The sequence below is a fragment of the Gracilinanus agilis genome, chromosome 5, assembly GCF_016433145.1.
Source record: "Gracilinanus agilis isolate LMUSP501 chromosome 5, AgileGrace, whole genome shotgun sequence".
Taxonomy (NCBI): domain Eukaryota; kingdom Metazoa; phylum Chordata; class Mammalia; order Didelphimorphia; family Didelphidae; genus Gracilinanus; species Gracilinanus agilis.
Window position 1 is genome coordinate 256,970,167 of NC_058134.1, and position 16,928 is coordinate 256,987,094.

Sequence of the window (16,928 nt, forward strand, 5' to 3'; positions counted from 1 at the left end):
AAACAACCAACTCTGCATGTGGCTGATGTTATGTGTTAACTGTGGCAACTAGCTAGTAGAGTGCATAAAACATCAGATTTAGAGTCAGGAAAGCCTGAGTTAAAATCCTAAGACATTTATTAGTTCTAGGACACTGGGGAAGTCACTTAACCATAATGGCTTCGATTTGCACATCTCTAAAATGAGGCTTCTAGTAGGACTTAGTTCAAAAGATTACTATGAAAATCAAATAAGATAACAGATAATTAGATGTAGCTGTATATAGTATTTTGCCAACACTAGAGGAATTTGAAAATTCTAGTAATTATGAGGATGATAATAATAATAATAATAATAATAATAATAATAATAATTAAGATTTATATAGTGCACACAGGGTCAGAAACTGTCCTTACCACTTTTCAATAATTATTTAATCCTCACAACATTCCTGGGTGGGAGTTGCTGTTATTATCCCCATTTTAAGGATGATAAAACTTAGGCAAACAAAAGTTAAGTAAATTGTCCATGGCCGTATAGATAGTGAGTGTCTAACTAACTTTTGTACTCAGGTCTTCATGATAATGATTCCATAGGTGTAAAAAAAAGTAAATCTTACCTATAAATGAAAGGAGCAACTGTGGCCGTGTTCGGGTGACTGTATTGCTGCTGGGGAAGCTGGACAGTGCCATTGCCTGCACTCTGCCCTCCACCTGGCATGGCACAGGAGCCAGAGGTGATGACTTGGCTAGATTCCTTTCCTTCCAAAGGAGCCATGCAATTAGAGGTGCTGCTGGGCTTTTCAGTCATTTGAGATTTGGCTGCTGATTGGGACTGGCTGCCCTTTGAAGTCCTGAATTTTTCTGACTCCTTACTTCCTGTACTTCCTGGTGAAATGCTCTGCTTTGCAGTAGGCACCTTGGATCCCGGTTTGGGAATCCCACTTGAGGATGGTATTAAGCTTTCCTTCTTGGCTGCTGCTGTCTTGCTTCCCTTAGGGATTAAGCTTGCGATTTTGGAAGTTTTCTTCACTGTGGTCTCTGGGACCTGCTCTTTCTCTTCTTTGACAGGCTTTTCAGTACAAACTTTGTTTTTGTCCCTATTCTTTTCGTCCTTGTCCTTTGGTAGCAAAGATTTTTTATTGCTCAGATTTTTGCTTCCAGCTTTTGGTGGGGTCAATTTTGGTGACACTTTGGGACTGCTGCTGGTTGACCCACTACTATTCAGTCCACTGTTAAAGCCATCCATTTCACCACACTCAGAAAAAGCATCATCATCTCGTCCACCATCACTGGGTACTGGATTGGGAGTCTGCGGGGGTCGCAAAGCAGTCCTGGCATTTACCAACTTGAATTTCTCCAGCATGGATTTCTGTCCAGATGAAGGAGGTTTGACCCCTTCGGAGAGAGGGGGCTTCACCCTCTCTGAGGACGGTGTAGGAGAAGTGGCAGGGCTGGACTGCTTCACAGACAGCATAGTAGAGGTGGCACTGTGCTTGACATTCATGGATTTGCTGCGCCAAGGCTTGCTGGTACTTGGAGAAGGGATGGCAGAGGCTGGCTGCTGCCCCGTGCTGGTGGGATGCTGCATGTTACCATTCACACCTGAAGATGGCTGAGGTCCTTTGGAGGAATCTATCCAGTAAAATGAAAGAGAACAAAGGAAAGATAAGTTAATTTAGTTCATTCCCAACACATTTTCCAATCCCAAGGGGAGGTCTGAACACTCTGTGTACTTGGGTACGCATTTAAATACAAATGGACTGCCATCTTTAAAATCTCCAATTGATTAATCAAGTAATATATGTTTAAATTCCATTATCTGGGGCATAGTGGATAGAGAGCTGGCCTCAGAGTCAAGAGAAAGTCTCAGTTCTGTATAGTCATTGACTCAGATTAGATAGATGACTCTAGGTAAGTCACAGTGTTCAAGTGCTTGGGCGAATCTCCAAGATAATAAATTACAGCAAAGGTACTGACTTGCTTTGGTAGAGGGAGTTTGCTTATTTGGTAGCCTCCTATGCCAATGAAATCATAGGTCCAGGCCCTATCTCAATTTTAGAAAGGATTCCCCTTATGTTCTTCCTTTGACTGCTTCTTTAGACATTTTTTCTTTGGATCATCTTACATTAAGATAACGAATAAGGTCTTAAAATAGAACATCATAATTTTGCTATAGCACCTGATGGTATTAGAGTATACTGTATAACTCCAACTTACTAGGAGAAAATGAACTGTAAAAAATGGGGGCAGCTAGATTATGCAATGGATAGAAAAAATTGGACTTTGAATTAAGAAGACTCATTTTCAAGAGTTCAAATCCAAGGCCTGATGCTTCCTATAGCTATGTGATCCTGGGCAAGTCACTTAACCCTGTTTGCCTCAATTCCTCATCTATAAAAAAGCTGGAGAAGCTCTCTGGTAAACCACAGGAGTGTTAAGTTACTCCAGTATCTTTGCCAAGAAAATCTCATATGGGGTTGCAAAAGTCAGACATGACCAAAACAACTAAACCTCAAAAACAAAACACCGAGTAAGTCATTTAGTCCTGTTTGCCTCAGTTTTCTCATCTATAAAGTGAGATGGAGAAGAAAATGGGAAACTGGTCTGGTATTTTTGAAAAAAAAAAAAGCTGTCACAAAGATTTGGACATGATTCAAATGAATGAACAACAAATATGTCACATGGAAGTTCCTTGAGGGCAAAGACTGCACCTTCTTCCTTCCCTGTAATCCCAATGCCCAGTACACAGCCTTGCAAAGAGATGCTTTTGTAATGAAAATTAAATTGATATCACACAAAAGAGAAAAGAGCTAAGGGCAAAATGTTGCAGTTATCAAATTATAAACGTTCATAATTCATGATTTAACTTCTTATCTTTCTTTTTTCTTTTCCTTTTATAGAAACAACAGGGGGCAAACAAATCCATTAGTTTGACTAAAGCATTAAATTCAATTGGAAAATCAAGTTAGCTCTTGATTCCCCACAGGAAATAAATTCTCTCTCTCCATACAAAGAATGGTGTTTGTAATGAACTGAAACTTGCCAAATCTTGCTCATCTCGGATATTTCTGACTCATAGATCTAGGTCTTAAAGGGATCTTAGAGGTAATCAAGTCCCACTTCTTCATTTTATGGATGAGCAAACTGAGTCACAGAGATGGCAAATGACTTGATCAGGGCCAGAGTTAATAAGTGATAAACCTGAGTTCAAATTCTGTTTACTTCTTATTGGTACCTCATTATTTTCAGCCCCATGTGACTTTCCTTTCACTTATCACCAGTTTAATGTTTCAGAATAAAAATAATGTCAAGAATTCCTATTATCATCAAGGGTTTTCTCTATGTGACAATGGTGAACAAACTATTGTCAAAATGATGAAGAATCCAACCCAAAAGGGCTTGCTATGTACAAAACATCATTGCGACTTGCTTGGTATATAAATACAAATGAAAAATAGTCCCTCTCTGTACTAGGAAGAGACCATATGTATAAAGATTAATATATCCCTGATATTTTATGAAGGATAACCATGAATACCTAGGGAGGTTAGGAAAGGTTTGACATAAGACATGGCTTATTAACTGAACCTTGAAGGAAGCTAAGAATTCTAAAAGGCAGAGGTAAAGTGGGAATACATTCAGGGATGAGGGAATGCCTGCCCAAATCTCTGAAGACAGGAAGATGGAATGATAAGACCAAGAAAAAGCAAGTAGACAAAACTGGTTGGAAAAAAATAAATAAAAACCAGTGCATGAATGGAAATAATGGGTAATAAGGTGAGAAAGAGAGGTTAGAGCTCAAAATTATTTTCATTGGTATACCTAAGAGAAATGTACCTTTTCCCCCCTTTCCTGATATTAAATAATCATTATAATTGTTAATGTAAATGTTTATGGCACATTTTTTTAAAACCCTTACCTTCAATGATATAATCAATACTTTTTATTGGTTCCAAGGCAGAAGAACAGTAAGGGCTAGGCAACGAGGGTTAAGAGACTTGCCCAGGGTGACATAGCTAAAAAAGTGTTATAGCCAGATTTGAACCAAGGAACTCCCATTTCTAGGTCTAACTCTCAATCTATTGAGATACCTAGCTGTCCCCTACAATATATAATTCTGACCCAAACTAAAAGGTCCTTTTTAAAGGCCCTCATTTTAGACTTGGAGTCAAGAAGACCTGGGTTGTATAGCACTTCTATAATTTTCTCTTCCAAGTTATCCAAAGTACAGAATTTTGTTGTTGGCAGTCATATCCAACTATTTGTGACCCAATAATGGTGTTTTCTTGACAAAGATACTGATTAAACATTTATTGCTCCTCCATACCTCATTATTTTTCAACCTCATATGACTTTCCCATCACAAGCTTAATGTCTGAGAATAAAAATAAATCAAGCATTCATATTATCCTTTCTGTGCATGACAATGTTGAACAATACTGTCACAATGATGAAGAATCCAACTCAAGTGGGCCTTTTTTTCTTCAGCTCATTTTACAAATGAAAAAAACTGAGGCAGAAAGGGTTAAGTGACTCATTTAGGGTCATGCTACTACTATGTAAGGCCAGACTTGAACTCAGATTTTCCTGATTCCCATGTCTGTACTCATAATACAAAGTCCTCTAAGAACTCTGTACAAAATTATTTGTCTATGATATATACACAACTTTTTCTAATCCACCTCCTTAAGTGACCTCTCTCACTAATAATAATTTCCTCTGTTTGAAGGGTATTAGTGTGTGTGTGTGTGTGTGTGTGTGTGTGTTTATGTATGTTTTCAAATCTCTTGGATTTATTCAGATACAACTAAGAAAAGACTTATAGAACAAAGGGTCATAGAACCTGGAATTGGAAGGACCTTTAAAGTTCCTCTCTCTGAATTCCCCTGTTTTATAGCTGAGTAAAATGGAAACCTGGAGAGATGATTTGACTTGTTTTAATGTCCCCTATACCTTAAGCAGGTGATTAAACATTTGAATCCTGTTCCTTTAATTCCACCTATAATTCTATGAGTGCCATGCCATGATGCCCCAATATTAATTTCCATTCTATTTAGTTCAGTTGAACAAATTCCTTTTGAGTTTCAACCACATGTAAGGCACTGTGGTGGACTACAGGATTGCATAGACAGTAACTAAAGAGCATTTGCCTTTTATAACCTTATATTATGTATAAAGGGAAGGGGGGCATAGGATTATAATGGAATGTATTAATTGACCTTCTAGTAAGCCATTTTTCAGATCCAAATTTATATGACTGAAAAAACGGTATTAAATTTTCTAAATTAAGACAACTCTGAACTATAATCTAGCCCACAATATATAAATGTGATAAGAGTTTATTAAATAATACATAATTTAGGATTATGTTTTATGTCTTGTTTTGTACATAGGCATTAGGACTGCTTCTAATACATATTTTAAACTCTAGAGATTCTTTCATTGACTTTATAAAATTAAGTAAAATCAAGACTACTTCTAAGGTGGCCAAGATCAGCAAAGTAGCCTGTTCTTTATTACATAAACATGATCCAGTGATCCCTTCCAGAAACTTTTAAAATTTGACATATTATCTTTCAAATTTCCCATATAATTCCCACATAATTAGTCCAAGCAAATTGATTTCATCTACTTATATTACTCAGCTCCCTGAAATTAACATATTTTGATATTTCTAATAAACTTCTCTGATTCTTCCTGAGAATTTAAGCAGCATATTCCACTCATTTAGAAAACATTTTGCTAATTTGCAAGTGAACATGACCTCTCAAGCACTGAACTAGAGTTTAAAACCAAGAATCCCAAAGAAAAGTATACGCCATCAGTGGTAGTGAATCCTATCCATAACCATCTTGTCTTTAACAATTCAATCAAAATTTTGGCTGGCTTCAGTCTTGCTACTTCTTAATTAGCTCAAATTCTTTTCCATTATATACAGAATTAACTTGACAAGCAATTATTGGATACCTACTAAGCACAAGACATTGTACCACGAGAGCATCAAACAATATAATGGCAAAAAAAAAAAAAGAAATGATCCCTTCAATCATAGAATCTACTTACTTTGGTGATTGGGAGTGGATTGGAGGATATATATAACATACACAATGAAATGGATATGGTAAGTTGTGGAGGGGAAAAAGCTGGGATGGAGGATGAGATTATGGAATATTTCACAGAAAAATTTTAACCTGAGCTGAACAATAAAGGAAGATTTATATGAAAGGAAATTATAAGGGCAATCAAATAATACTTAAGCACCAACTAAGTGTGAGGTTTTTTGATACAAAAAGGGAATATATAATTATATTTATGATAGAATATTAACTCATTATATTATTAGTGTATATGTATTCATATAATGGGTTAATGTCCTATCATTAGTGTGTATACATATATATTTACTATGTTCCAGGCTCAGTGCTAAGAACTTCAGAATTATTATCTCATTTGATCATCACCACTCTGGGAGGTATGTGTCACAACTATCCCTATTTTATAGATGAGGAAATGGACAAAAAGAGGTTAAACTACTTGCCCAGTGTCACACAGCTAGTAAGTATCTGAGGTCATATTTGAACTCAGGTTTTATTTACTCCAGGCTCAGTGATTACTGTATCATCTAACTGTCCATATGCATATACAGCATATTTTGGCAAACAATCCCTCAATAATGGACAGCTATGACTGTTGCAGAGGTTTGGATTAATATTAGATAAAAACAGGAAGAGAAGAAAGGACTAAATGTTTATTTTATTACTATATAATATAATTCTACATTTAACAGCTATTTCTGTTAGAAATCCATACTTTAATGAACTCTTCAAGTTGTAGAGGTTAACCTGGGAGTTAAGAACTAAGTTGCACCCCACTTCTGACATATCCTGGCTGTGAGAACCTGGACACAGCATTTAATTTTCTCCACATCCTCTCTAAGATTAAGCAGCAGAACAGGTGCTAAACTCCACTGGGGGAAGCATTCTCCTTATCAGGAGTTCTTTGTAGCATTGAAATCATAAAGACAATTAGGACAAAAAATCAACTCTTCACTCTCCCTCTTCCACCTTCCATATCCAAATTTTTTGAGGTTTTGACTATTCTGACACCAAGATTCATTCACCTTTTTTTTCTACTCATAAAGCCATCACTTTTGTACAGATTTTCAATACCTCACTTGCTGAATTAAAAGAATCAAATTACAATTTTGAAAATATGATAGATTTGAAATCAAAGGTTCTAGGTTGAAAAATGTAGCTTTACTTACCTCTACCAGTGACTTTGAGCAAGTCATTAGATCTTTCTGGGCTCTAAGGTGATGTTGAGCAAAATGAACTTTGAAATCAAACCTACCTTCCTAATTTGAAATCTGGATTTAACTCCTTTGACTATGGTAAGAAAATACCATTTGGTTTCCCTACTTCTAAATACTCTCCTCTTCACCGTGGTTTCCATAAACCTGACAAATTAGTATTCCTAAAATATAGATGTCATTTTCTGCTCAAGAATATTAGTGTTGTCTCTAAAAATAGAGAAAAAATCGAAATAAAAGTTGGAAACCCTCCCTTCTCTGGCCCCTCCCCATGTCTTTCTATGTTCTAGCTTAATCTAGGAGCTATAGTGAGATGCTTTCAGTGAGCCATAGGAGATGATCAGAGATATTCCATGAGAGGATAAAGGCTATTAAAGAGGTAGGATATTGGAGGAAATCTAGAATAGGACAGAAATTCTGAGACTACTGTGTAAGGAATTAAGACTGAGGAACTTTCAGGTAAACATCTTCAGCTTCTAGGTGGTACAATTAATGGAATCCTAGGCTTGGGAAGAGGAACTTTATATCCTGACAGACATTTACTCGATTTGTGACACTGGGCAAGTTATTTAATCTCTTTTAGTTTCAATTTTATCAACTATAAAATGAAGTTGGACTCGATCTCAAAGGTCCCTTCCAGCTCTACACCAATGATTCCATTATCCAACAAGTAGTTATAAAATGCAACAGAATGGCTCTAAAACATACACATGCATACTCCAGAGTTTTGAGCCTAGTAATAAATATTTCAAGTCTATCTGTAGACTGCTACAAAAAGATGATTGATTTTTTTCTCTTTTTATAACACAACAGGAATGCATTTAAATAATCCAAGTCTCTCTGGACTTCCAGTAATAAAAGTTAGCAAGCAACAACAACATGAATAATAACATCTGGAACAGCTGTATAAAGGGTACAACCCACAAATTCCAGTGTCCCAGAGATGTTACATATTCATTCCATCATATCTCCAGCAATGCTTATTAATGTTTCTTTGCTTATTTTAAGAATAGTTCTTGCTGTGGTCATATAGGAGGATTGTGGGGGGTTAGGGCGGAAGTCAATACATTACAATGAGTGTCCTAATTCTCATTTCCTCAGCAGCACCTGTTCTTCCTTACATAATTGTCTCTTAGATTAAAGGTCTTTTTATTTTTCTCTGGAAAAGCCAATCAATTCCCAGTTGATACATACAATAGTTATCTGCTGTCATTGTGACCCAGAAGTCTACTGTCACTTCACATTGTTTGAAAATATACTGCAGTAAGGTTTTTAAAGGATTTCTTTTGTATGTCCTTTTTTGATGAACTATATTACAGCTTTGTGAATTGTATGGCTGCCACCCATGCTCTGCATACAGTATACATCTAGCCAGGGAGATTGTATTATAATATGTTTCACCTTCTTGCTGACCAAATAGAAATAGCCAAAGGTGTTATTTTTATTAATCTGTTCTTTCTATATAAGGGTGGGGGGGAGGAAACCACCTCCATTTAACTATATTTATCATATAAGGACATAATTCTATTATTTCTTATACATGTGTGTATGGGAGCTAGGCAGGAGGATTATGAAATTCTTTAGGGATGCTGGATTGTCTGGGAGAAATGGCTAAGCCCTCTAAAATCTAGATCTGATAGAATGGCAAGTAAAGAGAATTCTTCTCATTAAATACTCTAGAAATTACTTGGTACCAAGAAGCAAATGAGAACTTTGGCCTTGGACTTGGTCCCTATTCCACCCCCAGTCCTTTTTGCCAGAGGAGAATATTGAAAACTTTATAGGATCTGGAGGATTCTGGACTTCCTGTTTTCTCCCTGTTAACAGCCAGAATCAGTGTCTGGATCAGGAGCTAAAAACAGACTCATTTGTCCAGTTAGAGGTGAATGATCTCTGTGGTTCCTCCCAGATGCCAAATTACATTATCTATACCAGTTCTAAATCCTTCAGACACATAGATTTTGAGAAAGAGTGACACACCACAGATTTTCAATGAGCATTAGGGCTTGAATTAATGTCAAATAATATTGTCAAAATTTTCTTGGTCTACTTCCATTCACATTTATTACTTTATCACTTAGCAATCACCAGACAGTCTTCTGTCTAGGGTTAAGTTTAGTGTCAGTTTTGGGTGCTCGAACAGAATTCATGGACACCCCTGATTAGATAGAAAGGTAATTTTATAGTTTCAGTTTCTACTTGCCATTATTCTTTAGTTTGTATAACTCACAATATTATGTGGAACAATCTCCACCAGAAAAAAAAAGAAGAAAATAGTTCCTATTTTGTTGTTTTCTTCTAGATGCTAAAACCTGTTGGGGGCAGGGATACTCAGATTCCTTAGTAGCTACTAGAATATAGATCAAAAGATTTTTTTAAAGGTTGGTGAATATTCTATGAGTTTGAGACATCATTCTTCATATTTTCCAAGTAACAAAAATAGATAGAATAGGTATGGTGATACATGACGATGCCTTAAAACTAAATGTCTATATTCCATGCTGGGCTCCATTCCTTGTTCTATGAATGATGAAAAGGAAGTTTCCTTGAAAGGCTACTATTTTCATAATAACAACTCACATTCTTATTTAGCACTTTAAGGCTTGCAAGAACACTTTCCTTGTAACTCTTTGAAGTATGGAGTTTATTCAAGTGTTAGTATCCTCATTTTATAGAAAAAAGAAACTGAATTTCTTAGAGATAGCTTTGAACTGAGGTTCTTAAGTGACTTTGAATCCAGGGTCCTCTTTCCAAGTTCAGCACACTTTTTCATTGTCATGTTGCCTCAAAGAATAGCAAGGAAATATAAAATAGCTGTTCCTTTCCATTTCTCTTTCAAATTGCAATAATGGATAGAAGTAGAATCTTGAAAAAATATACAGCATCTCATCCCCTCACATGAATATGCCAATGATGTGTTACTTCTTTAGCCCATGGAACATTTGGTGTGCAAATTCCTTCTATGCATGCAGAACTTAGCCCATTTTTATCTTAGTAGATAATTACCAGGGTTTTGCGTGAAACTCAAAAAGATTCTAAGACTTTCCTAACTTCCATCACACAATTTATAAGAGACAGACCCAGGATCTGAACTGAGGCACTCAATCTACTAGGATTTACTGCCTTAAATGACTTTGAACCTTGAAGAAAAAGATCCATGTGCTGTCTTACCCTTCCCTATGAAAATTTCAGGTAGTCACACACAGATCATTGGTTCTGTGCTCTTTCCAGCAGTATATGATGCAACCTCTACGATAACACAAAGACTATTAGCTTCTTAAGAGCAAGGACTGTCTTTCACCTTTATTTATATTCCTAGTATAACAGTTATATTCTTAGTAAAATAGGTTAAAAGTTCCTGGAACATAGGAGGCACTTAATAAATGTTTATCGACTCACTCACTGAAATGAAGCCTGAATTATAACACCTAGACAAAAATTTCATAAGAAATGAAGGATTTTATATGAACTGATTTTTTCTGCTGAAAGGTTTATTAATCCAATTTGCAAATAAAAAGGTTATATATCAAGATGACATTTTATTGTTTGAATTCAAATACCCTATTTATGCCTAACATTTTTTTTTCATTTAAATTGTCATTGGCATGCCTCACCAGGAATGTAAACAACTACCTAGTTAAAACTCGTGTGTTTTTAAACAAGTTATTTAATCTATTTTAGGAAGCCTTAGTTTTCTCATATGTAAAATGAAGGAGTTGGATTAGTTGATTTGTAAGATCCCTTATAGGTCTATATCAGCCAGAATGTTATTGCGAATGGACAGCAGTTAATACGTGTACCTTAGTGTCTTTCCCTTTAGATCTATTAGTGATTTCTCAGGTAGATGTTTCCTTAACAGTGTGTGAACCAAGTTTCCCAAAGAGATTTCATTGTAATAAATTCATGTCAAGGAGTCAATAATATCTATTTCCTTGATATTATATCCTAATTCACTTCTATTCTCTTACAACTTATCTACAACAGAGGACTCTAAAAGTCAAAGGTTGTGGGAGCCCTGACCGCTATGTCTTCATATTTTGGCCTAAAATTAGGCCAGTATGAAGATTTCCTTTAAAAATGAAGAAGCTTTGGGAATGAAACACATGTTCTTTTAGAGGACATGCCTAATAATCATTGGCAGCTGTGGTGGATTAGTGGATAGAGTACTTGGGTTGGAGGCAAGAATTCATGAGCTTAAATCCACTTTTTTTTTTTTAAACCCTTAACTTCGGTGTATTGTCTCATAGGTAGAGGAGTGGTAAGGGTGGGCAATGGGGGTCAAGTGACTTGCCCAGGGTCACATAGCTGGGAAGTGGCTGAGGCCGGGTTTGAACCTAGGACCTCCTGTCTCTCGGCCTGACTCTCACTCCACTGAGCTACCCAGCTGCCCCTTAAATCCACTTTTAAACACTAATAAGCTTGGCAACCTTAGGGAAGTCAGTTAACTTCTTTCAGCCTCAGTTTCCTCATCTGAAAATAAATTAATAATAGCATTTACCTTCCAGGGTTACTGTGAGGATCGAATGACAGATTGATTACTACATTCTGCATCTTCAATGCTGCCTAGCTATTTTCAACTCCAGAGAACAAGATACCCCTTCCAAATTAAGCTCATCATCTCTAATCTCATAGCCATGCTGTTAACTCAAGCCTACACTGATACCATCTCTCTCTCTCTCTCAGCCTCTTCTACTCTATGATTGGAGGACTGGATGATGGAATACCAAACTCCTCCCAATGTCTTCCTTTATAGAGGACAGAAACTTGGGCTTTGAGGCTCACTCTATTCTGTATCTGCTGCCCTTTTTGTTTATTTTTCCCAACTTCTTACTACCAAAAATATGCTCCTTAGTATATTTCCCTTCCTCTGGTGTCCTGCCAACTCTTTGGTGCTATCTTCCCTTTTTAAACTGTTTGATCCTAGAGGACAGGACTTTCTTTTTGTTAATTGTTTCCCCAGGGCTTAGGACAGTGCCAGGTACATTGTGTTTTTAAGTCATTCAATGGTGTCCAACTCTTTGTGACTCCATGGACCATAATGTTCATGGGGTTTTCTTGATAAAGATAAAGGAGTCATTCTTGCCATTTCCCTCTCCAGGGGATTAATGCAAACAGAAGTTAAGAGATTTGCTCAGTATCATATAGCTAATAAGGGTCTGATTCCACTTTCAAATATTCTATTCAGTAAACCATATAACTACCAGGAACACAGTAGGCACTGAATCAATGTTTCTTGGATTAGATAAAACATATAAACATGTTACAAAAATTAAAGTACTAAACAAATATTTCTTATTACTATAATCATAGGGTTCCAGGTATATTAGAGGATTTAGAATTTCAAACGCTGAATTATGATTATTACGATTATTTTTAAATCATATGCTAGTGACAGCTAAGTGGCTCAGTGGATAGAGTACCAGACCTGAAGTTGGTAGGACCTGGGCTCAAATCTGGCCTCAGACACTTCTTAGTTTTGTGACCCTGGACAAGTCACTTAATCCCAGCTGCCTAGTCCTCATTGCTCCTCTCCCTTGGAACCAATATTTAGTATTGATCCTAAGACAGAAGATGAAGGTTTTAAAAAAAAACACATCCCAAAATTTCTCATTTAAACCTTTCTCAAATATAACCGGTGTTGGAGAACTCACTATAAATGAACACAACCCATTATATGGTTCTAACAGCTCTAATTGCTAAGGAGACCACCCTATATAGTCTGCTAAAATCTGCCTCACTCTATAACTCTCAATCCTGTGTCTTAATTATGCCCTCTAGGATCAGGCAGAATAAATCAACAATTATTACGATGGTCCTTCAACTATGTAGTGACTCTCAACTCTCATCTTTCAGTCTTCCCTTCTCTAGGCTAACACTGTGAGGGATTTCAGGTGAATGAAGACCTGCTTCTTTGGATACCAAGCTTTAGTCACTCTCCATCATGATTGAGGGCCAATTGATCAATACTGATGTCGGGGCCCAATATCTTTGGTGAGTTTCTAAATGTGGGTCATCTTGAGAAAGGATTGAAAACTTTCCAAAGAAATGTCACGCAGTTATCAGGGATGTTCTTATCAATTGACCACCTGGCTCGATAAACAGTTTTCCACACCATCCTCTGACATAATAAAATGATGTCATGGTATCACAGAGTAAGCAGTCATCTACTTTTCCATTAAAGGAGTTGACTACATCCTCTGATATTTCACAGTATTTGGAGGAGTTTTATGATACACTGAGAACAGTAATACCTTGAAGGTTCCCATAACTTTCTTGAATCATGTTATTATGGAAAGGATATAAGGTATATCTATCAAGATATATTTACTAGATCCTTACAAGTACTTCTTCATAAATGATTCTAATTGTACACAATGAAACAAAACAAAATAAATGTGGCAAATTCTTTCATTTTGAACATCTTTCATTTCTATTACAATGGCACCAAATCTTTTTTATTTTCACTTCATCCAATTTCACATATTAAGATTTTTAGGAATGAATAAATGAGTAAAAACAATTTACATCCTCTAGGACTTTGTATAATGCTATTGTGCCGCCTCAGAACAAACATGCACAAACATTTGAGTTGACTCCAGATGTTTCAAATCAAGTAATTTAATTGATAAAATACTTTATTTTAATGAATTGAAATGTTACAGATTAGTAGTAAATATAGATCACATAAATTTTTAAACATTTAATTACGAAAGAGGCAAACAGACCAAGTTTTTTATTTTGATTTGCAGTTTAAATTCAATAAGAATTTTCAAGATAAATGCTTTTACAAATTTAGTTTGCCATGCCAAATTAATGACAGTATATACACAAGAGAGTCTCACATCCAAGACGTTAAGACTCTTCAGAGTTAGGCGAGCGGAGTGAGGTTGTCGAGAAGAACACTGGTGCTTGGGTTGTGTCCTCTCTCCAAATTTTGCCAGCTGTATGACCTTAAACAAGTCACTTAACCTCAGTGACCTTCAATTTTATGATATTTTCAGTGGGGAAAATAATATCTCTAGTGCCTACCTCATAGGTTTGTTGCAAGGATCAAAAGGATAATAAGAAGGATGGAAGGAAAATCATTTACTGTGTGCATATATTATGTAACGGGTGCTATGAAGCTATAGCTGTATCTATTTCTATATATACAAATGTGTATATGTATGTTTATATATGTGTGTTTATGTGTGTATATAACCTATAATAGATGTATGTGTTTATATGTATGTATATATTACAAAAATCATATGGTTTATATATGTATGTCTTCATACATATATCTTCATGTATATATGGGAAATCTCATTTGACCTTCGCAATGCCTCTACAAAGAAGGTTATGTCATTAAACCCATTTTACATCGAGGAAACTGAGATAGAGAGAAATAAAATGACTTACCCTCTTACACCTAATTAGTGTTTGAGGTCAAATTTGAACTTAAATCTTCCTAACTCCAGGTCCAATACTTTTTGCACTATCCCACTATTATCTAAACTTTCAAACATAATATGAATGTGAATTATTCTTATGTATTCATTTTAAAATATTTTAAAATAGTAATAATGATTATTATAACTAACATTTTTATGGTACTTTAGCATTCTATATGCTTTCATTTGAGCCTAAAACTCAGAATCAATCGGTTTGAAGGAGAATAAGAGAAAGACAAATTTCTCAAGAGAAACTGACATTGATAATAGAGCATCTTAGATAATAGTAATTACATCGTGAATATTTAGACATGTACACATGTATATATGTATATGTGTATATGGGTCTATATATGTATATAGAATATATTGTTTTCTATCCTTCATTTTTTTAAAACCGTTACCTTCTGTCTTGGAGTCAATACAACATATTGACTCCAAGGCAGAAGAGCGGTAAGGGCTAGACAATGAGGTTAAGTGACTTGCCCAGGGTCATACAGCTAGGAAGTGTCTGGGGCTAGATTTGAACCTAGGACCTCCTGTCTCTAGCCTGGCTCTCAATCCACTGAGCTACCCAGCTGCCCCCTCTATCCTTCATTTTTGAAGAGGACCAATGACATCATGGAATGAATTGGATTGAAGTAAGACAGAGTTGCACAAAATCATTGGCCTCGCTCTCTTCCAGATTCATAAACGTCCAACAATAAGACAAAGGTCAAGGTTACTGGAGATGGACTGCTACACCTGGAGTCAGAAAGACTTATTTTCCACAGTTCAAATCTGGCCTCAGACACATATTAGCTTTGTGACCCTGGGCAAGTCATTTAACCTGCCTTTATCTCAATTTTCCATCTGTAAAAAGAGCCTCAGAATGCGGGTGGGAAACCATGCCAATATCTTTACAAAAAAAAAAAAAAACAACAAAAGAGGGTCATGAAGAATTGGACATGACTGAAAAACAATTGAACAACAGCTTATTTATATCACAAATTATATTACAGATTGTCCCCAAAGTCTTAGTGAAGTTATAAGCTTCTTACAAATTTCTTCAAAAAAAAAACTGTTTTAGTTTAAAACTGTGCTAAAACCTTTGGGGACATCTATTAAAGAAAATGTACGTAAATTGAAACATCAAGGGAATTTGGGGTGATATTGGGTTAGAGCCCAAAATGGGATAGTAATGGGGTCTGGGTTTCAATACAGGTGACGTAGGATCCAATGCTATTAGTTTCACTGGTTATATTCTTTGTGCCTCATTTTCTTAAACTGTATAAAGGGGGTTGGAGTAGATAACATCTTTCCAATTTAAAAACTACATGGTCACAGAAATGCCAATTTTTAATTGGTTTTTAAAACCTTTCCTTTCCACCTTAAAATCAGTACTGCGTATTAGTTCTAAGGCAGACAAACAATACAGGTTAGGCAATGGGAGTTATGAATTGATATATCTAGTGTCATCCTGCTAGGCAGTATCTGAGGTCAGATTTGAACCCATGACTTCCTTTCTTTATGGTTGGCTCCCAATCCACTCAACTATCTAGCTTTCCTCAAATCCTCAAGGTTTTTTTAAGGTGTTTGAAATTATTTGTATCAAGAAAGTATAATTAATTTCATATTTATTTTCTTGCACAGTGACAGTGACTCCCTCTATGATTTCCCTGGTATGATAAACTGAAAGGTTAGTTTGAGAAATCTGCCTATGGCCCTGTGAGGTTAAGGGACTTGACAAGGGTCACACAACCAATATTTATGGAGGGAAGTCTTTACATGTGTGCATATCCGTCTTACAAACATATGAACTTCTAACAGGGTATATCCTTAGAACCTCTGTTAATTTAAAAAAAAATTTCATCTATGTTATTAGTGTTGTTATAGCAAGTTTCATATACAATAGAAATTATTGTTTTCAATTAACGTTTGTCCTAATTAGAATTAAAAGGCTAAATTTATGAATAACTCTATATCCCTTTAATGTAGATTAAATAGAAAGATCAGACAGGAATTTAAATGGCCATTAAAAACCATGCATTGTAGATGTCTGTCTCCATCTAGTGGTAATTCTAAAATATAACTAATTCTCCAAGTCCTATATATACAAGTTTTTCCATTGACAGATGAGCCAAAGGAGAGAGGGAGAGGGAGAGAGAGAGACAGAGAGACAGACAGAGAGAGACAGACAGACAGACAGACAGACAGACAGACAGA

General features: G+C 35.9%; 1 protein-coding gene across 1 annotated transcript in view; it reads right to left on the reverse strand.

Moving 5' to 3' along the window:
- The window catches only part of NAV3 (neuron navigator 3), a 454,139-nt gene that overhangs the window by 238,423 nt on the left and 198,788 nt on the right, over positions 1–16,928 (reverse strand). The window contains exon 8 of the mRNA XM_044679183.1: positions 599–1,613. Coding sequence (XP_044535118.1) covers positions 599–1,613 — 1,015 coding nt within the window. The remainder of the gene's footprint in view (positions 1–598; positions 1,614–16,928) is intronic.